Raw genomic sequence first — 26,306 nt, 5'->3', positions numbered from 1 at the left:
TATTCTTCTTCCATAAAAATATTTTTTTTTATTTTGATTATAATTTATTTTAATTTTACTTTTTTATAAAATAACTATACAGTCTACAATTTTTTACAAGAGTATTTTTTCAAGATATTTCTTCTTTAAAATTAATAATTTAAAAAAATTTTCTTTTTAAATAAAAATAAAAATAATTTTTATTTTTAATTATTATTTAATAAAAAATAAATTGATAGTTGAAAAAAATTTATAGACTAAAAAAATGTAATATTAATTCAAACCTTTCAACTCAAGTATTTCTAATTAAATTAAATTACCATTATCTACTTAGTCAAACCTGAACTATCGATTTGACATTATTTTCTATTATACTATAACTAAACCCAAGAGTTCAAGGGTGAAGAGGGTGATTAAATGAATTTGTATGGAATCCTCGTCAGTAACTTACGAGCCGTGGTATCTTTTACTTTAACTTGCCGCTCTAGTCGTCATATCCATCACTATAAAAAATTAAATAAATAATTCAGTTATTTCTTCATTATAAATTTAATAAAATATTTATTTTTAATTCATCATGAATAAAAGTATGATTTTTTATGTGAAATAATTTTTTTTTTAGAAAATTTATAAATATTTTTTTTAAATAATTAAATTATCTATTTTAATTAAAAAAGAATATTTAAAAAATGTTTGAATGAAAAAAAATATTTAAAAAAATTTTTTAATTAAACAAAAAATATTTTAAAAAAAATGTTTTAATTAAAAAAAAATATTAAAAAAAATTTAGTGTTAATAATTTTGATAATTTAAATAATAAAGTGATTAATTAAAAAAAGTGTATATTATGTTACAGTTGAATTAAATAATCCACCAGCAGTGCCATTGCGTCGTAAAAAAACTTCATCAAATAATAAATTATTAAAAAGTAATTTATCACCAAAACAACCAATTAAAAATATAATTATTTCATCAGGAGCATCCAGCAGTAATAAATTAATTAAAGAAGATAATGACAAAAATTTTATAAAATATTCATCAAATTTAAATAAAAAATTAAATATTCCAGTAATTAAAGAACCAAAAATCCAAGAGGATAAAAAATTAAAAATAAAAAATAATCCTACGCTTTTATTTACTACCAGAGACTTTGAAAGTGTGATGGAGCATTCAGATATGAATAGAGTCTCCCACCAATTAAACTCTCAAAAATTTCAAACTAAAAATAATAATAATAATACTGATGGTATAAGTGAAGAAACTACATGTTTTACTATTACAGCCAGTAATTTACCTTTTGCGACATTTAAAAAGGAACTGACTAATGAAAATTTTACATTAAATAAAAATAAAAACCAAAATGGTTCTTTTGATTTTGATCATGAAAAAAATAAATTTTTCCATGATTTAAAGAGTCAAAATTTAGAGAATGAATCAAAAGATTTTAATGAAAATAAAAGTGTTAAAAATGCAATTAAAATTGATGAAAAAAAAGTTACTTCAAAAACTCCGAATCAAATGAAAAATGATCTATTAAACGAGCTTGTTACTAATTTTAATGAATTAAAATTAAAAAAAATTTCTATTCCAAGTCAGGTCACAGATAAAAATGATAGTGACAAGAAAGTGATGGTAGGAAAAATAAATAATGATAATAGTAATAATAGTAATAAAAATAATAATGGAATAAATTGTGTAATATCTATGAACAATAGTGCCTGTAATATAGGTAAAAAGACTGATGATAAAGATCTGGAGATCGATAATTACAATAACGATACTACTAGTCTTAAACGTATGAAGAAAAATAATAATCCGCCTATTTTACCGGCAAAAATAATATCTAATTTTACGGATGATAAAATTAGTCGTCTTTGTATAAATAATAATAATAATAATAATAATAATAATAATAATAATAATAATAATAATAATAATAATAATAATGGTATTGACAATAATATTATTGAAAAGACATATACATTACGACGTAAAAAATCTGGTAGAATTAGTCACAATTATGGAAAAAATGACCAGATTCATAATTCTAAAAAAAATATAATAATTAATAATAATAATTATAGAAATGAAAATAGTGATATTGCTTCAGATTCGTGTGTAGAAAAAGATATTAAAATAAATATGAATGATAAAAAAATAGTAGTTGAGATTGAGCATACATTGGTGAAGAAACGTGGGGGTGTGATTGATTATAAAGTTAATGGTGGTAAAAATTTGAGTTCAGATGAATTTAATCTTAAGCCAACGGGGTCTTGTTTGAGAAACTCATCGTCAATAAGTCAAATTTGTCAGAAAAAAGTTATGTTCAATGGCAATAAAACGACGGGTGCTAATAAGTTTAAAAAAGTAAAGCGTCGAGCTCCACCACGACCTTTCAGTACAACTAAAGGAGCTATTGAGTGTACGGTGTGTGATAATCACGAGGAAAAGCAGGATCTTGGGAAATTTAATGATACCAATTTTGGAAAAATTAGACGATTGACTAGTGAGGTAAATTGATTTTTTTTGTTAGATATTTTTAAAAGAAACAAAATTTTTTTGGATAATTATTTAAAAAATTGCATAGTTTAAATTTTATTTAAGCAAAATATAGAATAATTAATTAATTCAGAATAAAAGATTAAGTACTTGAAAAAATTTGAAGTTGGTATTTAAAATAATGAATGTTAAACTAGCAACCTGTCACTATGTGACTGCCGTGATTTGTGAACTATAAATAAATAAAATTTTGCTTTATTTAAATAATGACTTTTGTTAAAATGCACTGTACTTTCTTAACTATTGACGTTTTTAAAAATATAAGCTCATCCCGATGTTACACTCATCAAGAGCTTTCATTTGAGTACCCACATGCATTTTGATATATTTTTCATATATACATATATATAATATTTATAGATATATGAAAAATTGATGTGGGTATTCAAAGGAACGGTCTTAATGAATGTAATGTCGGGGTGAGCTTATATCTTAAAAAATGTCAATAGTTCAGAAGATATTTGTTAAATTGCGATGTGCTTTCTTAACTATTGACGTTTTCAAAGATATAAGCTCATTCCGATATTACACTCATCAAGAGCTTTCATTTGAGTACCCACATGCATTTTTGATATATTTTTGATATATTTTCATATATATAATATACATAAATATATAAAGTTTATGAAAAATTGATGTGGGTACTCAAATGAAAGGTTTCGATGAGTGTAATGTCGGGGTGAGCTTATATCTTTAAAAATGTCAATAGTTCACAAGATACAAAGTCATTTCTTAATTATTGACATTTATGAAGATAGAAGCTGATTTTGATGTTATCCTCTTCGAGACCTTTCATTTGAGTACCTACATGCATTTTTCATATATATTTTGTATATATATGATATTTGATATATTTGTGATATATATAAAAAATGCATGTGGGTACTGAAATGACAGGTCTCGATGAGTATAATATCGAAATGAATTTATATCTTCAAAAATGTCAATAATTTACAAGATACAAGGTCATTTCTTAATTATGTATCTAATAGAGATAGAGCATTTTTGAATGCAGCCTAAATACTTATAATAAATTGACTATCGGTGAGAATTATATGAATCCTTGAAAAGGCTCAAATTCAAGTCAAGACCTTTGCAATTTCACTAAAAAAACCGATTTTATCACAATAAAAATTGTTTATAGTAAATGAAAATTTACATTGATACTTAAATAAAAAAAATTGGAAAAAAAAAGAAAAAATATAAAAATACTTTTATGTAATTCTAGGATTTAATTTTATTTGTGCTATAAAATACACAAATACAATTTTTAACTATTTAAAAATCTAATTCGAAATTTTTATTATAAAAATCGAAAGTATCAAAATTTATCAATATTCTTACACTAAATTTTTAAATATAATTTATAAATCAAATTTTTCATTTTTCTTTACTTTAAACTTTTTTATTATAAAAATTATTTTAATTGAATAAAAATAAAAAAATTTAATTTCTTAAGAACAAATCACTTTTGTATTTATTTCAATTATTTCTTATAAACTAAAAGCTAGTATATCATTATTTATTTACTTATACTAAGACCCAAGAGGATAACCGATTACAGGGTCACTTAATAATTTATATCCAAAGTCAAAGTATCAAATTTTACTGAGAAGACTTAATATATATAAGTCATAAATTAGAAGATAGATTTAAGCTAGAATTATTAATTATTTTCATCAAATATTCCACTAAGGTAAAAGACCTTATTATTGACTAGGCCCCCACTATTGAAACCCTATTTAATTTTATTATTTCATTATTAAAATCTGTTAATAATCAAAATTGTTGATATTTCATGACATTTTTACATATTTTTAAAATTAAAAAATAGTGAAATTTAATTCCAAAGTATAAACTATTTACCGCAAAAAAATTTCATTTTTTCAAGTAGGCCAAAACTGCTTATACGTTTGTAATTTCTTAACAATATTGTTAAGAAAGACCTTATTTTCAAATCCAGATTTTTCAATGTTTTTTTTATGTAATTGCATTGTTTAAAATTATTTTAGATTACTTATAGTCTAAACAACTATATAATAATTTATTTATACTTTATCGAGTTAAAATTAATTTTAAAATAGCGGATGTCAATAATAGGGACACAAAAATTAACTTGCGTCAACTAACGACATAAGCCATAATGTAAGGTAACCTTACTCCCCTCAACATACATATCAACGTATTAATGTTTACATACTGTCATGTGATTTTATAAGAATCAAAGTATTTGAGACCAGAAAAAATTGCTAAAAAAAACCTGGTAAAAAATATAGAAAAGCTAGGTCTTAAACAAATTTTAAAAAAATAAAAATTATTGATAGTTTTGCATAAGTTAGTAAAAATGATTATTGTTAATATAAATTTAACTGTAATAAAAGACCTGTCAATAATAGGGTCAATGGTATGTCAATAATCGGCTCTTTGAATTTTTTGCGCCGTCAATAATACATACATTCGACCTGTTGGTTTTAAGTTGATATAATAATTATTGAATGTATTGCTATTAAAGTTAATTAATTAAATTATATAAGTAAAAACAATGATTAAGGTGTTCTATAAAAAAAAAGTTGACAATATTGATTTGAAACACGATAAAAAAATTCAAATATTCATGATCACTCTTATAGTGTCAATAATAGGGGCTTTTACCTTATTGTTCTATTAAATACTAAAAAAAAATCTGAAATTTTTTATCTAAAAAAAACTTTGCTATAAAAACTAAATATACAATTTAATAAAATTGATAATATTTCTAAAAAATTATTGATTGAAATTTAATGACTAAACAAATTAATTAACAATTTTTTTTTTAATGAATACTAATTAACATTAAAAAAATGAAAGTACCAAGTAGACTTTTAATTACAAAAATAAAAAAAATCTCACACCAGAGAATTCAATTCATAATTAAATTAATTATTCATCTACGTTTATTTAATTTAATTATTATTTTTCATGTTTCAGGCGTACTCCCAGCCGACAAATGAAGAAAACTCACCAAGACGCAATGTTAAGTCAGGTAAAAACCGAATTGTTCTTTTTCAATCCTTATTTAATAATAGAGTATGTAAATATTGTGTAAAAGTGAACAAATGAGAACAAGTAGGGTGAGGATTAAATTTTAAATGAAATAATTTATAAATAACTTAAAAGAAAAAAAATACGGCCTACGAGAACGGTACTTAATAATAATGATCATTTTTTACGCTTCTTATGTATTAAAAAAAAAAATAATAGCTAATTATTTTACCTCTGCAATTAGTATTAATTAATAAATTGTTATTATAATTTTAAGAGAAGCTTCGATACTATTATACTTATAAATATTTATCGTTCATTTAGATTTTTAATTATTATTAATAATAAAAAATAAAATCGGCCATAAAAATTAAAAAGCTCAAATAATTTATTAGAATTCTAAATTGCACAAGTTAATTATTTTATTATTATTTATCGATTAAATAATTAATTTTAATAGTACTTATCAAACCGCCTTGGTGAATTGGCGAATCTATTTTATATAGTAGTTCTGCTTTTAATAGGTAGTAATTAATTAAAAATATACAAATTTCGTAAAAAATATTTTAAATTCCGATGAGATTTTAAAAAGTGCAATTTTTATATGAAGATATATAAATAAATGAATTTTTATTTTTTTTTATTTTTCACGTTTTTTTTATCTATTATTTTATACCATACATATCATGGAGCTTATATTTTATCAATTTAACCAAGTGCATTTATTACTTAGATGTACGTTGTATTAATTATATTATAAAATACCTATTATTATATAAAAAATAATTCATGTTATATATATTAAAAATATATATATAGTATGTTTATTAGGGTAATGCATTTTTAATTGTAATGTTAATAATTTATATATTATAAATCATTTATGATGTTAATGATATTTCTTCTTTTTTTTTAATTAAAAAAAAAATTTTTTAATTAAAAAAAATTTTAAACTTTCATTTTATTAACGTTATTGATACTAACTAATTATATCAAAATTTTATGTACTCTATTTTTTTAATTACTAATATTAAAATAGAAAAAAAAATTTTGTTTCTCAAAATTTTTGACCGATTATTTTTTAAATTAATTAAGGTAAAGTACCCAGTACTCGAACAGACTTTTCGAATTGTTGTAATAAAAAATCCGTACATTTATTATGAGTAATATGCGCATGTTATAATCATTCAATGATACAGTAATTAATTTCTGTAATTTTTTTCAATTATAAATCAAAACAATTACATTTTTATTAACTTAAAATTTGATGTGTCGAGAATAGCCGATAGATGCTATGTTTTTCATGAAAAAGGTACTAAACCATAAACCAAACAATTAGTAAAAAAAAAAAACGGTATATCACCATCTTAAGTAAAAAAAATTGTACCATCCAATGAAATAGTTTTTTCTAAATAATACATATTTTTTGCAAAGACAAACTATAATTTTAATGTCAAACAAGCGAACCCGACAGACGTTATCCTGTACACACGACTTAAACTTAGAAATTTTAGGAATGAGCTTGTATAGTTAAAAACATCATAAGTTAACAATATGCAATGGGCATTCCTCAATAATTAATATTTTCGTAAATATAAGCCCATTCTGATTTTATACTCATCGAGAGCTTTCCTTTGAGTACCCGCATGAATTTTTTCATATATCTTATATATTATGATATTTATAAAATATATGAAAAGTGCATGTGGGTACTCAAGGTCAATAACAATTTATAAATAAAAAATCTATTAAATAAACATTTTCCCGTGGACTGAATTGTGAATCTAAACCATTCTGGAATCCACCGGGATACACAAAAAATTTCATTAAAATCGGTCCAGCCGTTTAGGAGGAGTTCAGTAACAAACACACGCACAGAAGAAATATATGTAGAGATGTGAGAAAATTCAGATAGCTCGGACTGGGATTTAAACCCAGAACCTCCCGATTACATGTTGGCTGCACTTTAATTTTTAATTTTTCTATTTTTTAATATTTATGATTTTTTTTCAAATGTTTTTTTTTTTTTTATAAACCATCTTTTAATTATAACGTACAAAGGAAAATTATCAAAATCGGTCCAGCAATTCATTTTTATAAATATAGATATAGATTTTATACGGTGGTTAAGTATTCTTAAATTTTCTAATTTCCCGTGCAATTTTCTTAATTTTTTCTTTCATAAGAACCTTCTCTTGACAATAACAAACTCATCAAAAAAAAATTAGTGAAATCGGTCCAGCCGTTAACGCGTGATGGCATGACCAAGGGAAATAGGGATTCATTTTTATATAGATAGATAGATTTTAGCGTCTAACTATACCTCAAAATTTTCAAAGCGGTATCTAGAACTTGAACAAGCTGGCGCCGAATAACTTTAATAGCACTCTAATTTGTATTAATTACTGCAAATTAAATAAGTTTTAGGGTCGGGAGCATCTTTAGCGAGAATTTCTCTACATTTTATAATCCTTCAGGAGAAATTTTTATTTTAAAAAACTCAGCATAAAACTCTAGAATGAAAACAAATCAATTTAAAAAATCCTTCTTTTGAAAATCTCTCAGGAAACAATCGATTACAATACAACTTCTTTATATCGTAAACTTTCAGGCGAAACATCTCTCAGAAACAAAAGCTCCATATTTTGCTAAATTCATGTGTATTCTTTTTTTATTAAAATAATCAAAAATATAAAGTTGTGATTATTAATAATTATAACATCTATGAAATATTTTTTTTCCCCTCCGGGCGTAAAGCGTCAACTTTAGCCGCGCTGCGTGAAACAAAGTTGCCGCTTTCCGCGTTCGTCGGGGAAAAAAATAGTATACACTCCTCGGGAAGTAAATAAGAAAGCCTCAGATCACATGTTTGTTGACCTCGGCTTCGCCTCGGCCAACAATTACCTCTGATCTGAGACATTTCTTACTTTACTTCCCTAGGGGTGTAATATACTATTTTAAATCTAGTTTTCATCGGACGATCACATTTTGAGGTCCCAAAAAACTTTATAATTTTTATTATTTTAATAAAAAAAGAATACACATGAATTTAGCAAAATATCGAGCTTTTGTTTCTGAGAGATTGTAACGAGTAATTTTCCACGGTTTTGCCACGTTCGGGGCAATTCGTGCGCCTGCTACCTTCCTCGGACCTGGCTACCGTTTCTCAGGTTCCCTACTCCGAAATGGGCAATCCACGCGCCGCAGCCTTCCTTGGATATGACTCCCGTTTCTCAGGTCCCCCCTCCGACTGTCGGTAAATGAACCAAAAGTCCTAACACTGGGTAACACAGCACGACAACCGCTAATTAACCGACAGAAAACGGTAACAAGCAAAACAACTACCCTGATAGCCAGAGTTTCAGACCAACCAAGTTGGTGTCAGATAGTTGCCACCAACTTAGCGACAACTTGCGGTCAACTTTCGAATTTGTAACTGTTGGCGTCAAGTTGGCGACAAGTTTCTGAGAAAAAAGAGCCCAATCTACTGCCGCAATATGTCGCCAAATTTCTTGAGAAACTTGTCGTCAACTTGGTGTGAAAAAGTTTCAGAAGCAACTTTTGTCGACAACTTGGTGAACAAGTTGACATCAACCGAGTTCATTTCCAAAAGTTGCCGCCAACTTGGTGACAAGTTGCGGCAGTAGATTGACAGAAAGTTGCGGCCAACTTGGCTATCAGGGTATAGTTTCAGTAATTTCAACGTCCCCCTTTCTCGAATCTGAAGCTCGCCGAATTCCAGGGTCAAAAGGGGGTTGTCATCAATATCCAAACCGAAATAAAAGCCAAAGCAAACTCACTTAAATGTAAATAATAGATATATAAATAAATCTAAAGAAATAAATCCGAAAAGTCAAACAGGTTATGATAAAGACAAAATAAACAATTTATTTATCAAAATCAATTAAATAAATCAATGAAAAGATTACAAGTACAACAAAACACACGTAGTACAATTTTAGGTTATATTAAACCCCAAAACTAAATCAAATACAAAGAAAACGATTTCAAACTATAATCTTACGTCGGTAAACGCACGCGTACCTTCCGTCGGTAACGAAGATCCGATCAAAACTGGTCTTTACAAAATAAAAATCCTCACACACACTCTCACTCATCGTGAGCGTCAAAATCGCGAACTAACTGTCAAAAGCTGGTTCCCCGCTTCCCCAGGAGACTAGCCATCTACCCTGGGCCTAAACCTCTACCCCGAGAGCGAATGGAGAGTATCCTCTTCGCCCCCCACCTACACGGCGTATGATTACCTACTGGAGTTTTGACAGAAAGTCAAAATCTTGTTAAGAGTTCAAAAGGTACTTACCAATGTTCTAGGCGAACCAAGGTAATGTCCCTCCAGGTGTTATTGTTGGAACAGTATTCACCACAAATAACACTCTGTCACAAAACTTTTTTCTTCCGTGCCAAAATTTTGGACTTTATCATATTCAAAATTTTTACTTGAAGCGAACAAAATTGGAAATTTATCGCCATCTGTCCGGCGTCATCGAACGAGAATTTTAAAATAATTATTTATTATTTTAATCGTAATTTCGCTCATTCTCTATCCATTCGTCTCGTCAAATTCTAAGTTTTTAATTTTCTCTTTGAAATTTAAATATCAGATGCATTCATTCAATTCAACAGATTACATAAATTTCTATCAGAATACATTTTCATACAAAATCCTCGTCGGAACTTATAAAATTTCTTACATAAATTATTTTCACAAAATAATTAATTTCCAAAAATTATTTTCCATACAAAATAATTTTTGGGACTTAGAAAAAAAAATTATTAATTGTATATTTCAAATTTTATTCGAAATATTTAATCAGTTATTAATTTCAGATAATTTCAATTTTTGTTTTTTGAAAGAACAATAATTATCGTACCACGGTTTCGGTTATATTAGCTCGGCGATTTTTACTGCAAGCGGACACGCGACGCCATCTGTCCGGCGTCATCGAACGAACAAATTTTCTTTCTTTAAAATAATTTTAACTAAAGGAAATATTTTATAAACAATAATAATAATAATATAAACAAAAACGCTGTTTGTTTTTAATGAACATTTAATTTTAAAAAGAAAGAAAATTTACCAATATATACATAGTTTACTTAATAATAATTTTAACGCAAATAATACTCGATATTACTCGGTTTTAAACCGCAATAGTAATAATAATAATTAATAATAATACTGAACTCATATTTTAAACAATAAACAGAATTATTTACAAAGTTAAATCAATTTAAATCAAAGAAAATCGGACCGTCGAGTACGTAGCTGCTGTCGCTCCCCTCCTTGTCCCGTCTTCCAAGCCCTACTCCTCAGCTGTCTCTTTCCCAAAATCTTGGTCATAAGATGTATCGCCTGAAAAATTTACGATATAAAGAGGTTCCATTGTAATTGATTGTTTCCTGAAAAATTTTCAAAAAAAGGATTTTTTAAATTGATTTGTTTTCATTGTAGAGTTTTATACTGAGAGTTTTTTAAAATAAAGATTTCTCCTGAGGGATTATAAAATGTAGAGAAATTCTTTGTAGAGATCCTCCCCACCCAAGTTTTATAGCTAAAAATTAGTGTAGTTAAAAATTATTGAACGTTTTGAATTGAGTTTTTTTCATTTATAATTGAAAATTTTCTTTGTCATTCATAAAAAATGTAATTAAAAAATTAAATACAAATATTTCTCATTTTTAAATGAACATACTAAATGTTCATAGTATTATTTTTAATATTAATCAATAATATGTTATAATTTTTTTGATATTTCAATAAAACGTTGAAAATTTTTGGTGTGCCTATTGCCATATATTTTATTAATTCAACTACTGCTCCCGGAGTGTTCAACTACTGCGGCTTGTCATAATTGATTGTTCAACTATTACTCCTTTCATATTCTATCTTAACCCTTCGTTGGTCGCGCTTTTTTTAGTTTCTCACTTGCACTATAGCGAGTCTCTATAGGTTGAGTAGTTGTTAGGGGGCGTCCATTAATTACGTGAGGTGTTCTAGGGGGGGAGTGGATCATGCTAAATCTTACCAAATCTCACTTAGGGGGAAGGGGGGATCTTAACAAATATCACGTAATTTTTTCTCTAACAGAAAACAGTGTAAAATTGCGTGAAAAAGTATTTCTATAATAAAATATGGCCAAATTTGACACAATAGTGTTTGTCGTATTCGTCTGAACCCTGCAGAGCAGCAAAGTAGCGCTCGATTGTTTAATTTGATTATTGATCGATAAGATTCACTAATTTTTTAGGTATAGATTTCTTTAGAAATCTATCGGTGGTAGCCGGTCTCATGTCGTAATTTTAATACAATTTTGTCATAATATGTTTAATTATCTTCAATTTAAACTATTTTTCGTCGACTTTTAATACTTTTTTCAATTTATTTCGTAGTTGAGAAAATTCAAAAAAAATCAATAATAAATTAAATTTTAGCTTTTATCATCAAATGACTTTTATATGTAAAAAATCCTATTTTTTAGGTAGATGTCTGTCAATATGTATTTGCTGTAGTCAGTCTCATATCGTTATTTGCAAAAATATAATAAAAAATAAATTTTAGGACATTACGGCCTTTTAATAACGTGTTTTTTTCAATATTCAAACAAGAAATCTACCTATCCATGTCGGGTGTAGCCGAATGGCACTTTTTTTCTCAATAATCCAACCCGTTTACAGCCAAAACATAAATTTTGAATAATCTCGCGTGATATTAGGGGAGGGGGGAGGGAGTTGAGGAAAATCTTACGAAATCTTATCAAGGGGGGAGGGAGGGTTAAAAAATTCTCAAAAATGCCTCACGTAATTTATGGACGCCCCCTTAGGCGGCGATTCGCTCATAGCGCCACCAACGAAGGGTTAAAAACGTTGTCAAAATATAAATATTCAATTGTCTGCGTTATTTTGCGCTTCAATCAATTCAAAATTGTATATATTTTCATGAAAATCACTAATTTGAACCATTAATTACATCTATATATATTAAAAAATAGGGTCAAATACGTTTTACTTTGAAACCTGTTCAACTACTGGGTACTTTACCTTATACAGATAAATGTTTTAATAAAAAAATTTTTAGCTTTTAATTTAAAAAATTACTATTGTATTTTATGTTTTAAAAATTTTAAACAAAATTTCTTGCATCAATTCATAATTGAAAAAAATTAAATCTTAATTAATTTAAATTTCATTTTTATAAAAAAGAATTTTTTAAATTATACTTAATAAATTTTTCTAAAAAATTAAAAAACAAATATTAAAAAAGAAAAATTAAAAAACAAATATTAAAAAATAAATATTAAAAACAAAAATTAAAAAATGAATATAACAAATTTAAAATTTCATTTTTCTAAAAGATAATTTTTTTTTTTAAATTATACTTCAATAATTTTATCAAATTTTTAAATAATTTGAATATTATATTTAATTCCCTAATTTTATAATTAAAAAAAAAAAAAAAAAACATTAAATTAAAGTAAAGTATTAAATTGAGTTTGTAAATTAACAAAAATATTTTTTTTTTACGTAAAAATTAAGTTATAATGTTTATTAATGAATATGAGGTAAAAATGATTAATTATATTTTAGCGACGTGATACACTACGTAAAAATATCGATGTTATAATTGAATTTAACAAGCTATAAAACCCGTGCAATTAATGCACCTGCATATCAATTATTAATTATAGTATCAATAATGAAATCTTTTTTTAAAAACAAAATTTTTGTTGTTATAAAAAGTGCAGAGTGAATTAATTAAGATGATAAAAATATAATAAAAATCTAAGTTGAAAATACTGTATTACAATAAATATATATATATATATATATATATATATATATATATATATATATATATATATATATATATATATATATAAAATGTTAGTTACATTATACATTGTTTAAGTACTTATATAATTCAGATGAATATATACATATAAATATGAAAAAAAAATAATTATTTGCTGGATGCTTTGTGTAGATAAAATGAATTTTGTTTATTTTATATTTTTTTAATTTTAATGTACACATTTAATATAGAAATATATTATTATTAGTGGAAGAAGAGAGTACTTTAATCGATTATCAATGTATGAGAATGACGTATAGTACTGTTACTGGAAAACTCAGTGATTAATATTTGAATAAAAAGAAAATATATAAAAAATGTATTGTCATATCGAATTGTACAGTTGTCAATTATAAAATTTATTAAATAATTAGTAGTTTAAGTTAATTTTGTCTTTTTTTTATTATATAAAATTTAATTTTGTGATGAATGATAAAATAAATAGAATATAATTACAAAGTAATAATGACTATTTTTTTTAAATCATTTCAATAATAATAATAAATAAAAATTAAGTTAGCCGACACTCAAAAATTTTTGATTTTTTTATTAATTAAAAATTAGAACTAAAAAAATATTTTTAAAAAATTCCACAGATAATTTTTAAAATATTATAAATTTTTGTTTTAATTTTTTAAAAATTATTTTTCAATAAAATAAATTATCAAAATTTTCAAATGTCGGCTAATTTAATTTTCATTAATAATAATGATGTAAAAATAATTATGGACTATTATTATTATTGCACGCCTCATAAGCGAAACGGATGAGGTAGTGCTCTACTCTCGCCTTACAAAAATCAAGTGATTTTTTTAACTAAAATTGTCTCTATTTATTTTCTATCGCACTTGTAGAATAATATTTACACATTAATGTCATGGAAAAACAGTAGTTTCAACACTTATGACATTTTTAAAAGACATTTTACTTTTTAAGTAAATAAAAAAAATGTTTAAAAAAATTATTCCGTGGGCGTCCGTGTGTCTGATGTATGTATGGAAACTGGCGTAAACACGATAAATGCCGAAAAACTTAACTGATCAAGTCCATTTTTTTTTATACGCATCAGTATTATCCAAAACTAAGTCTTTTCGAAGATCACGGTCTAATTCGATGTAGTTTAATTATAATTAGCAATAAACTAAAATCCACTTATCGTTTGTATATCTATATCTATGTAAATAAGGTTCGTTTACAACACATGCGCAGTACTTTTCTTTTCTGAATGGACAATGGCGCGAAACATTTAAAAGTATTTGTATTTTATTTTAATCAATTTTATTATAGAAAATGAGATTATGAGGCGTGCACTTTTCGATTTTCCAAACTTTTATTATCGATATTATTAAAAGAATAAGAAAAATTTTGTGTCCAGGATAGTCATATGATAAAATCGGTTTTTTTTAGTGAAATTTAGTGTCATTACAAAAGTCTTGATATAAATTTGTGCCTTTTCAAGGTTTTATATCACTCTCACCGATTAGTCAATTTATTATGATAAGTATTTAGGCTGCATTCGAAAATGCTCTATCTCTAGATACATAATTAAGAATTTACCTTGTATCTTGTAAACTATTGACATTTTTGAAGATACAAGCTCATCCCGATGTTACACTCATCAAGAGCTTTCATTTGAGTACCCACATTAATTTTTCGTATATTTATATATATGTATATATGAAAAATATATAAAAATGCATGTGGGTACACAAATAAAAGCTCTTGATGAGTGTAACATCAGGATGGGCTTACATCTTTAAAAATATCAATAATTAAGAAATGCCCTTGTATCTTGAAAACTATTGAAATTTTTAAAGATATAAGCTCACCCCGATATTACACTCATCGAGACCTTTCATTTGAGTACCCACATCAATTTTTCATATATTTTACATAATTATATGTTTCACAAATATCATATATATAAAATATATAAAAAATGTCATATGGGTACTCGAATGAAAGCTCTTGAAGAGTGTAACATCGGAATGAGCTTATATCTTTAAAAATATCAATAATTAAGAAATGACCTTGTATCTTGTGAAATATTGACATTTTTAAAGATATAAGCTCACCCCGACATTACACTCATCGAGACCTTTCATTTGAGTACCCACATCAATTTTTCATATATTTTAGATATTTATGTATATCATACATATGTATATATGAAAAATACATAAAAATGCATGTGGGTACTCGAATGAAAGCTCTTGATGAGTGTAACATCAGGATGAGCTTATATTTTTAAAAACATCAAAAGTTAAAAAAGTACAGTGCAATTTAACAAAAGTCATTATTTATAAAGCAAAATTTTATTCATTTATAGTTCACAAGTCACGGCAGTCTCATAGTGACTACAAGGTTGCTAGTTATTATTATTATTATACAGTTTCAATTTTCAATAACAATAATAATAATAACTTCATTTATGGAGTCGATATAAATCTTTTTTTGTTCAATTTTTTAAAATTTTGACATTTCTTTGAATAAATTAAAGCGAAATTAGTGACCATTTTATACATTAAAATCAAAATATATTATTAATCATTTTTTTTTTCGGACAGATAACCGGTTGAATTCTTCTCACAAATTCTTAATCAGTGAATAAATGTGTATTTTGGTTTTAAAATTGTATGTGCTGCTCCATTTCTAAATTTCTACAGAAAGTTTAATTTATTTTGACCATAAATATTCTCAATAATTTAAATATTTTACAAAAAAAAAACTTGTCTTTTTTTATCAAGTATATTAAAATTATCGGACACTTGACAATTTTTTTTACTTTTCTTGAAAAATAAACTAGGTCTAAAAAATTATTTAAAAAAAATTGCATTTACAATTTTTTAATTTCTGAAAATGGAATTTTTAAAATAAATTTTTCTTGCTGTAATTTATCAGTGAAAAAAATTCTGAAAATTTTTTCTTCTAAAAAATCTAATTTACAGTGAAAGCTGTTAAAAGTTACCCAGGTTGTTTTTCTCGCTCTTGTTAGTGTTTTATGAGAAATTGAGAGAGAACTACGGTAACTTTTAACAGCTTTCACTGTATTTCAGTGTATCATTAAAAATAAGACATTTGATAGTTGATAGTATAGAAAATATACTTTCCTACTTCAATATAATCTTCGATATTTTATCCTCTATAGAGGATGTAAGATGATTCAGAACATAGCTGAATATTTTTGACACAATAATAATAGTACAGCTTAGTACAGTTATACTACACATACGCATAGTTCTTATGTCCTTCCGTAAAACAGTGTAAGTAATCCTATAAACAAATTAAAAATTTTTTAAAAAATTATTTATTTATTAAATCATTTTTATTTATTAGAAAAAATGGATTTTTTAATAATAATAGCTGCAGTAGTGTTAATCGCAGTTGTTGTAATACTTCTACTTACTACGGTCACTTATAACGCATATGAACAACCTAGTGCGCCTTCTGACGATCCCGATTCCCCACTTTAAAATTCACAACAGCCTAATCCTAAACAAAGACAGCGTCCTCAAGAAAGAAGTCAACAAGTTGTCATAAATCAATCCAATCAACCACCGCCAGGTAATCAATTTATTTTAATATTATATTACAAAAAAGTCTCTTTAGCTTCTTTGCTCTACAACTTCAACTTCAACTCCCTGATTTTTTTTTACTAAAAAGAGTGGAGAGCTCGCGTTTTGCACTAAAAAATAAATATGTTTCTAAAAGTTATTTCTAAAAAATAGCATTTTTAATTGTTTTTAATTTTTACATATCAATTTTTTTTTTCGCTACAATTTATTTGTTGAAAAAATTATTAAATATCTGCTAAATTAATTTTCATCAATTTTTTAGACTTTTTTTTTATCAATTGAATTGTAATGAAAAAAATTCAACATTTTTAAAAAGAAATTTTAAAAAATTATGACATTAAATTTATTAATCACCTGATTTTTTTTTCTAATTTTATCTAACAAAGAATTTTCTTAAAAAAAATTATTTTTAAAAAATTGCAATTTTATTTTTTTTTAATTTCTACATGTCAATTTTTATTCTCTTTTTTTTTGCTACAATTTATTTGTTGAAAAAATTATTAAATATCTGCTAAATTAATTTTCTACAATTTTTTAGATTTTTTAACAAATAAATTGTAATGAAAAAAATTCAACATTTTTAAAAAGAAATTTTAAAAAATTATGACATTAAATTTATTAATCACTTGATTTTTTTTCTAGTTTTATTTAACAAACAATTTTCTTAAGAAAAATTATTTTTAAAAAATTGCATTTTTAATTTTTTAAAATTTCTACATGCCAATTTTTTTTCATTGCTTGATCAAGTGGCGCCATAGTTTTCACGTAACAAATCAGAAAAGTTCGTTTGGCTTTGTACGGTTGTATCGTAGTGAACTTTAATAAAAATTCAATTAAAAAAAAAATACGTAAACTAGGCCACTGATATGAAATACGGACCCAGTTCATCGAATTCTGAAACTAATAAAAAAGGTCCAGTCTTGAAATATCAATTTGTTCGAGAGTAATCGTTGGTACATCCAAAATGGAGTGACATCCGGACGTCCACGTAAAATTTTTTTCAAAACGTTTTTTTTTTTTCAAAATAGCAACATGAAATGATTTTAGAAAGTAGAAGATGGTTTAATTTAAATGTTTTTTTGGTGTACATCTACTTATATCATTGTATAAGTGTAATATGGTTGTGATAGAGGCATTTAAAGATCACAAAATTGCTTGACCTTGACGAGTCGAGTATAAAGCACAACCTCACGCGCTTCGCGCTATGAGGCGTGCAAAAAGTTTCTTAAAAATATATAATTAAAAATGTTCCTTATTGGCTTCGATTAAAAAACTATTGCATACTTTAAGGTAGTTGTTGCGTGATAGGCATTTCAACAGAAAATTATGAAATTTTTCTTATTGAAAGATAAATATATTAATAATTCACTACCAAAATTTCAGATCAATTGACCGCACCGTTTTTGAGTAATTAATTTTCGAAATTGTATCTTTTACACGTAGAGGTATAGAGAGATGGTAAAGTTAGTATGAAATCTTCCGTACCACTCGAGTGGGCCAAAGATTTCATACTAACTTTATCATCTCTCTATACCGCTTCGTGTAAAAGATGCAATTTCAAAAATTAATTACTCAAAAACGGTGCGGTCAATTGATCTGAAATTTTGGTAGTGAATTATTAATATATTTATCTTTCAATAAAAAAAATTTCATAATTTTCTGTTGAAATGCCTATCACGCTACAACTACCTTAAAAGAAGAAAATTGATCTGAAAAATAGTAGCTTAATTAAAATAAAATAAGTGCTTCCTATTAAGAATTATAAATATTTAATAGCTATTACAATTTTACATAAATTTATAACTTTTTTATATTAACATCAATCCGAAAATTTGTTGATGCCATTTTCTCAGGAATACATTTATAAGATACAAATAATATATTTATAAGCAATTTACTGTATTTTATATATATATATATATATATATATATATATATATATATATATATATATATATATATATATATATATATACTAGCCGTTACCCGCCCGCTTCGCGTGGCGTACAATATACGCCAGGCGCGAAAAATATTAATTTTGTTATCTAACTACGTAAGTAGTTATATCATAAATGAATTTTATGAAATTTACACACTCAGATAATAAATTAGGGCATTATAAATTTATATGAGTTAAAAATAATGATTGACACAGCTTTCCACATCACCATGGAGGTACTGTGTCATGCGATGCGTCCCCGTTATTTTACATGGCGGGATCCCCAGTAGGCCTACACCATGGATAGATGTGAGCATGAATGTCAGGGTTTGAAATATGTTATTCATATTCAATTTATAAAAATATAGATTAAATATGAAAAAGAGTGATCATATAATGGTACATGATCATCTATTAGGGCTTTTACCTTATATAAAAATTTTTAATTTTTTTTATATTTAATGCCTTCTTATTATCCTTTAGGAATTGAATTTTATAATTTTTTAATTAACGCCCACGCAAGGATTTGTGAGGGTGGCATTTCATAAAATTCATTCTTTACAGCTCAAAAACTCCAAAAAAATCAATCTGGCCAAGTTTCAATCCTTTAGCTGCTATAGATTAAAAGGTACAATTTCTTTTAATTTTACGCCCACACACGGACATGTGGGGGTAGAATTTAATGAAATTTATTCTTAACAGCTCAAAAACGCCAAAAAAGCATTCTGGCCATGTTTCAAAGTATTAATAGCTATAGATTGAAATTTACGAATTTTTTCTTAATTTGACGCCCACGCACGGGCACGCCAGGGGGGTGGAATGTCACAGAATTCGTTTTTAAAAATTTCTAAATGTAATTTGAAACATTCTGACCAAGTTTTGAACTATTAAAAGCCATAATTGAAAAATATGAATTTTTTTCGTGAACACCCCCGCAACCCCCCTTGTGGGTGGAATTTCGTGAAATCCGTTCTTAGCTGACCTCTACTTGGCAAAAGGAATATTCCTGCCAAATTTCAAGTCTCTAGGTCTTATAGTTCCAGAGATATCGTGATGAGTGACTATCTATATCTATAGAAAGTCTCCTATATATATATAGATATATATATATTTGTTTCTTCAATTTATTACCAATTATTGGGGATTACTCATATACAGTACAGTATTGTTATTGCAATTTTATAAAGAGATATGTAAAATAATTTTTAATGCAATATAATTTTATGAAAGTGGTCATGTATCTGTCGATCCTAATAAAAAAAAAAAGAGAAATTTTAAATAATTTATATCACAGAGTAAAAATTCAATTGACAATAATATTTATGTAATTAATAGTAGAAAAATTTTAAAGGAAACAAAAATTTATTATAAACATAATTTTTAGTAAAATAAAAAATAATGTATAAAAAATTTTTTAATAAATCGATCGAATTGAAAATAAATGAAAATTAATTTAGAAGATATTTAATAATTTTGAAAATTTCTGTAACAAATAAATTATGGCAAAAAAATGAGAAAAAAAATTGATATGTAGAAATTTAAAAAAATTAAAAATGCAATTTTTTAAAAATAATTTTTTTGAACAAATTTGTTTGTTAAATAAAATTTAAAATTGGTTAAGTAATTAATAAATTTAATGTCATAATTTTTTTTTATTTCTTCATGCTGATTTTTTTTTTAATTACAATTTAATTGTTAAAAACATTGATGAAAATTAATTTAACAGATATATTTAATCATTTTTAGAATTTTTGCAACAAATTGTAGAAAAAAAAATGAAAAAAAAAATTGATATGTAGAAATTTAAAAAAATTAGAAATGCATTTTTTTTTTTAAATAATTTTTAGGAAAAAATTTGTGTATTAAATAAAATTAAAAAATGGTCAAGTGATTAATAAAGTAAATGTCATGAAAATAAATTTTTTAAAATGTTTTTAATATTAAGTATTTACTTCTTTGTGAAGAAATTGAAATTTCTTCAAGAAGAAATTATGAATTTAATTAGTGATATAAATAATCATTAAAATTTTAATAAATTATATAAAAAATTCCAACTTACTAATATCTGATAACTAGTTGCGTGATAAAGCCATGAACTGATATAGAAGGTCGCTTACATTTACATCAATTGAATAACCACCACGTGGTAAATAAAGTCTATTGCATCACATCATAAACCATTTTTACCAAAACAATAATTGTTGTAAGCACGTGGATTATAAGTGTGATTTAATATTGTATTTTGTGTTGTAATATTTTGGAGCTATTTTTTAGCGAATAATTTTTTTATAATCATTGGGACGCGTTGAACTTTATTTTTAATAAATGTAGTAAGTATTGACCATTATCATTACACTTATAAAAATTTATTTATAAAATAACAATCCGCTTTTTAAATGTTACATCAATGACCTTGATCAAAATTCAGAAAATTTAATTTAAATTATTTTAATTTTTATGTTTTTTAAAAAGGCAAAAATTAAAATTTTTTTTTATAAGTAAATTATTAAAAAAATTAATTTTGTATGAATATAAAAGTAAAAAAATTAATCACTGGCTCGAATTTAAAAAAAAATAATTTTTTTTCATTAAAAATTTTTTGAATTAATTATTTATTTTATTTACTTAATTTTTTTTTATTGAAAATTTTTTTTTTTAAATTAAAAATTTATAAATAGAAAAATAAAAAAAAAATTTCTTTATTTTTTTTTCTAGGATATAAATAAATTTATTAATTCCAAAGAAGCTATATAAAATCTACAGTTTTTTAATAATAATAATTCCAGTTTAATTAAAGACTAGACAATGATCTAAAAATAATACCCTAATAAATACTTGAGAAAAATTAACTCTAAAAAAGTATTAGAATTCTAAAATTGAACAATGTCTGGCAACAATAAAGAAGAAAAAGACTCCAATAATGTATCTTTTAATAAAGAAGAAAAACCACCTGCCAGCGAAAACAATCAAAGTGAATCAGAATCAAGCCCCGGATTAATTCTTTCTAGCGGAGAAATAAATTGGGATTGTCCTTGTTTAGATGGAATGGCCTCAGGTCCTTGCGGTTCAGAATTTAAAGAATCATTTCTCTGTATGTTCAATAGTAATAATAATGAGGAACAAGATAATTTAGAGTGTCTCACATCTTTTAAAAATTTGTTCACGTGTATGTCAGAATATCCGGATTTTTATCGTGAAAAGGGATTTTCCGAAGATCTTTTGAACATGAAAAAGAAACCTGAAGAAGAATCTGCAGAAAATGAAGAAGACGATGAGAAGAAGAACCAAAAACAGAACAAAAATGATAAAACAGAATCTAAAGAATGAATTTGTGTAAATAAACTAGTTTTAAATATTCTTTGAATTGTAATTTGATAATTAACTAAGTTATTGTTATTTAATAATAAATCAATTAAAAACATTTAAATATTTGAAATTATTAATGAAGATATATTGTTTGAAGAAAAATATTTGTCTTTTTTAATTATTAAATTAGAATTTAATTACAAGTCGCTTTAATTTTGATTTAAAAATATTGAAGCATGTATTTCTTCTTTTTAATTAATCACTATTTACTTCCCTGCGAAATAAGAAGCTATACGCAATTTTTTAGACAAAATAATAAATAAAAGTTTGTATCTTAAAATGAGAGATACTTTACACTTATAATTGTAATAAAAATTACAATTATATAAATAAATAAATAAAAATTGCATGAAAATTAATTTAGAAGATATTTTATAATTTTAAGAATTTTCTAAGAAATAATTTATGGCAAAAAAAATTATAAAAAAAAATTTTTTTTAAATAAAGAATTAAATTTTTTTGAACAAATTTGTTTGTTGAATAAAATTAAAAAATGGTCAAGTGACTGCTAACTGATAAAAATTAAAAATTATATATTACGATTAAAAAACACTATAAATATAATAAACATACGTCAGAAATTAATAACGAATTCTTAGAAGTTAAAACAAATAATTATAACTGATAACAAAATTAGTAAATTGCTTGTTTAATATTAAATATCTCTTCAACATGAATTAAAATTGATCGCGTGCTCAAAGCTAATTTGATCTCATATTTTTACATATTTAAAAATTTTACTGAATAGGGAACCCTAGTAAATAAAATCTTAAAAAAAAATTTATCTTTATCTTCATCTAGATGTTTTACTACAATGTAAATCTAAAGATTTTATAATTGTTCGGAGTTATAATTATTTAATTATATACCACGTCAATTACTTAAGATGAACTTTTTCATACCGTATCGTGAATAATTAATAAATTTTTCAATAAATTTTCATACAATATAAACTATCTTAAATTTTTGTTTGTTAATAAAATTGGTCAATTGATTTATATAAAAAAAAATAAAAATCTACATCAATAAACAAATATTCAAGTAAGCTCTGTCTGTAAATAAAATTTATTAAAAGTATTACTTTTAATTAAAATAAAATAAATTTACAAGTGATGATAATTCTTTCGTTGACAAAATAATTTTTTATCATCAAAGTGAGCAAGTTCTGCTAGGTGAGTAAATACATACATAAATTTACATCGAATGAATCATAATAATCATTCGTATATTTAATATCGCTGTAAAATGTGATCTAATTTTTTAAATCCCTCTCTTAAACTACTCAATAAAAATATCGGGCGACTATTACATCATCAAAAATATACAATAATAATAATAATAATAATAATAATAATAGACTCAATATATGGTAATTTTTATTGTCAATTAATGTCAATAATGTAATGTAATGTAATGTAATGCTTTATTTAATTGATCGTAGGACTATGTCTCCTGACGACCATAAGAATACAAAAATAATAATAGTACAGATGCACTCGAAGGTGCTATAATAATAATAAAGTAGTAGTATAAGAATAATAAAATATAATAGTACAATACTACTATATTTTACAAAAAAAATTTACTAAAAAAACTAAAAATAATATTAAAATATGGTTGACGTCCAGTCAGAAACAACTAGCAACCGAATAAAAGATATGTCACTTGCGCTAGTCGTAATAATAGTATTTAATCGTATGAAGAATAATAATTATAACTTTTACAAAACTTGCACGTTTCTGGTGCTATTCTATGTTTTCGCTTTATATTTTTCTATTATAAATAATGTACAAATTTTTCAATACTAAGTATATTTTGTTAAATAGGCACATATGATAAATTAACCATATATGCCTATTAACTCTTCCCGAACCTATGCACAGGGAACATTGTGTTTCCTCTTTGGGATTTATATGTACGATTTTTGTATATCTATCTTTTTGGGAAGTAAATAAATAAAATAAAAATAAAAAAAAAAATAAAAAATAAATAAATAGTAGTCTTAGGTCTCTTAGTTTTCAATTGCACGGTTTATATAATAAAATTTCAGTTATAGTTTTATTTTTTAAACTTGAAATTGAAGATTAAAAATTTAAATTGTCCTTTACATTTAATTTAATAGTGAAAGATTACAGTTTCACACTTCACTCATTTAGAATTAAGAATTTAAAAATTAAATATTAAATATTAAATTGCACTTTACTTTTAAGGGGGAAATACGTGTACAGACTTAAAAAAATTCAATTTTTTTTTTTTTTATAAATCGCTTGTAAAACTATTCAAAAATATAGATATAAAATTTCAAGTAAAAATTCCTATTCGTTCAAAAGTTATAATCGATTTATTAATTACTTTAATACTATTTTACATTAACTTTTTCTGTCACTTTTTTTTTCAAACGCGTTTTTCTCGAAACGAGTTTTTTCAAAACTGTGTGCAGTCTAGCTCAAAGAGTTTTAAACCAATCGTCTTGTGATATGGCTTATAATTTTCTTTATACAATTACCATGAATATGAACGTCAATTGGAAGCGATATTTTTATTTAAACTATTTTTTTTTAATAAACAATTGTGGGAGTACTTTTCCACTCTCGAAAATTTTGCGTCAACCACCGTACTCTTTGGGCCATAAAATCTCTTCCCCGGCATTCAAAGGGCTCATGACGTCACGGGACCCCAAGACCAACGCTAAGTGTTAGCAAAGGCTAACACCCTCAAGAGTCAAGGGGCACGAGGCAGATTTTCCTCAGCCTCTGAGATACACACACCTACGGTCTAGGACACATCTTATTTTCCTTTATTTCACGTATCGTATTATTGTAATCACGAAGTACTATCTTGACATTATTATTTATACACGAACTTTATCTATTGTATCGTTTTCTGATAACTATATTCTACGGGATTGATTATTTATTGTGAGATTTAATTAACTTCATTCGAATATTGTAAAGAGTATAGTTATATAACTTGAATAAATTATAAAACCAAAGAAATAGAATACTACACAATGTATGAAAAAAAAAAGTGGTAAAAAATCACGATTTAATTTCATAGCCCTCTAAAAAATGCAAATTTTTACTTTTTTTTTTTTGGAATTGAGGTTCGTATGGAAGATACACATATAAATGAAGTAATTTTTCTGTGCCCTCGCGGTTTTTGAAATACCGTAAATTTTCGGTATTAATGCGTTTACTGTAAATTTACCGTTATAATTCTGAAATAATACGGTATTTCTGTGGTCATTTTGGCCAGTTTTTTTTTCTATAGTTATGCAGCATTTCTACCGTACTTTTGCTGCAAAGTTCAGAAATAATACTATAAAATTACTGTAAAACTCTAGAACTTTTACCGTAAAAAATCTATGTATTAACTATAATATAACTATAATTTTAAAATAATAAAATCGTATTTCTACGGTAAAAATACCAAAGATATACTATAATTTTGCCGCGTTTATACTGATATAATTAAAGATATAATGCTTTCTACCGTAAGATGGACGGCTGTGTTTATTACTCGGTGAGTCTTATTAGGTGACTGAGTAATTAGATATGGATAGTGTCTCTGATAGCTCAACTGGTAGAGCCTTCGGCGCGTAACTAAATGATCTGAGTTCGAATCCCGGTCTAGACTAAAAAAAATTATTAATAATAATAACAATCGAGAAATTAGTTTATCAACCTCTTGAAAATAATTCACGATAATTTATAATATTATAAAAAAAAATTTCAAGCTATTGAATAATAGTAGTAAAGCAGCATATTTTTGGTATTTTGCCGGTAATAGAAAGTAGGGATCTTCTTTTCCAGTTTTTTGCTGCAATAATGCCGCAGATATACAGTAAATATGCGGTATATTTACGGTTTAAATGCTGTAAATATACCGTAATTTTTCTATTGTATTGCCATAAATATTCTGAATTTATTTCGTAATTTTTTCATAATAATTCGACAAAAAAACTGGCTAAAATAACTGAAGTATTACGGTAAAAATA

General features: G+C 25.1%; 2 protein-coding genes and 1 long non-coding RNA gene across 6 annotated transcripts in view; 2 read left to right on the top strand and 1 right to left on the bottom strand.

The window, feature by feature from the left end:
- Positions 1-968, top strand: part of LOC123270611 — an 86,504-nt gene extending 85,536 nt beyond the window's left edge. For all 4 annotated transcript variants that reach the window (XM_044736739.1, XM_044736740.1, XM_044736741.1 and 1 more), the window contains one exon: positions 836-968. The gene's annotated coding sequence lies outside the window, so the exon portion shown is untranslated. The remainder of the gene's footprint in view (positions 1-835) is intronic.
- Positions 969-3,452: 2,484 nt separating this feature from the next.
- LOC123270621 lies at positions 3,453-25,089 on the bottom strand. Its single transcript, XR_006510650.1, has 3 exons — positions 24,877-25,089; positions 22,816-22,817; positions 3,453-3,470 (listed from the first exon to the last, which is right to left on the bottom strand). It is a non-coding gene; the product is annotated as an uncharacterized LOC123270621 (long non-coding RNA).
- On the top strand, positions 21,240-22,285 carry LOC123270620 (mitochondrial intermembrane space import and assembly protein 40-B-like). Its single transcript, XM_044736756.1, has 2 exons — positions 21,240-21,273; positions 21,730-22,285. Exon 2 carries the CDS (start codon positions 21,827-21,829, stop codon positions 22,268-22,270), a length of 444 nt encoding a protein of 147 aa, XP_044592691.1. The 5' UTR covers positions 21,240-21,273; positions 21,730-21,826; the 3' UTR covers positions 22,271-22,285.
- Positions 25,090-26,306: the final 1,217 nt, after the last annotated feature.

The sequence above is a fragment of the Cotesia glomerata genome, linkage group LG8 (genome assembly GCF_020080835.1).
Source record: "Cotesia glomerata isolate CgM1 linkage group LG8, MPM_Cglom_v2.3, whole genome shotgun sequence".
Lineage (NCBI taxonomy): Eukaryota > Metazoa > Arthropoda > Insecta > Hymenoptera > Braconidae > Cotesia > Cotesia glomerata.
This window is presented reverse-complemented; position numbering and strand designations above follow the sequence as displayed.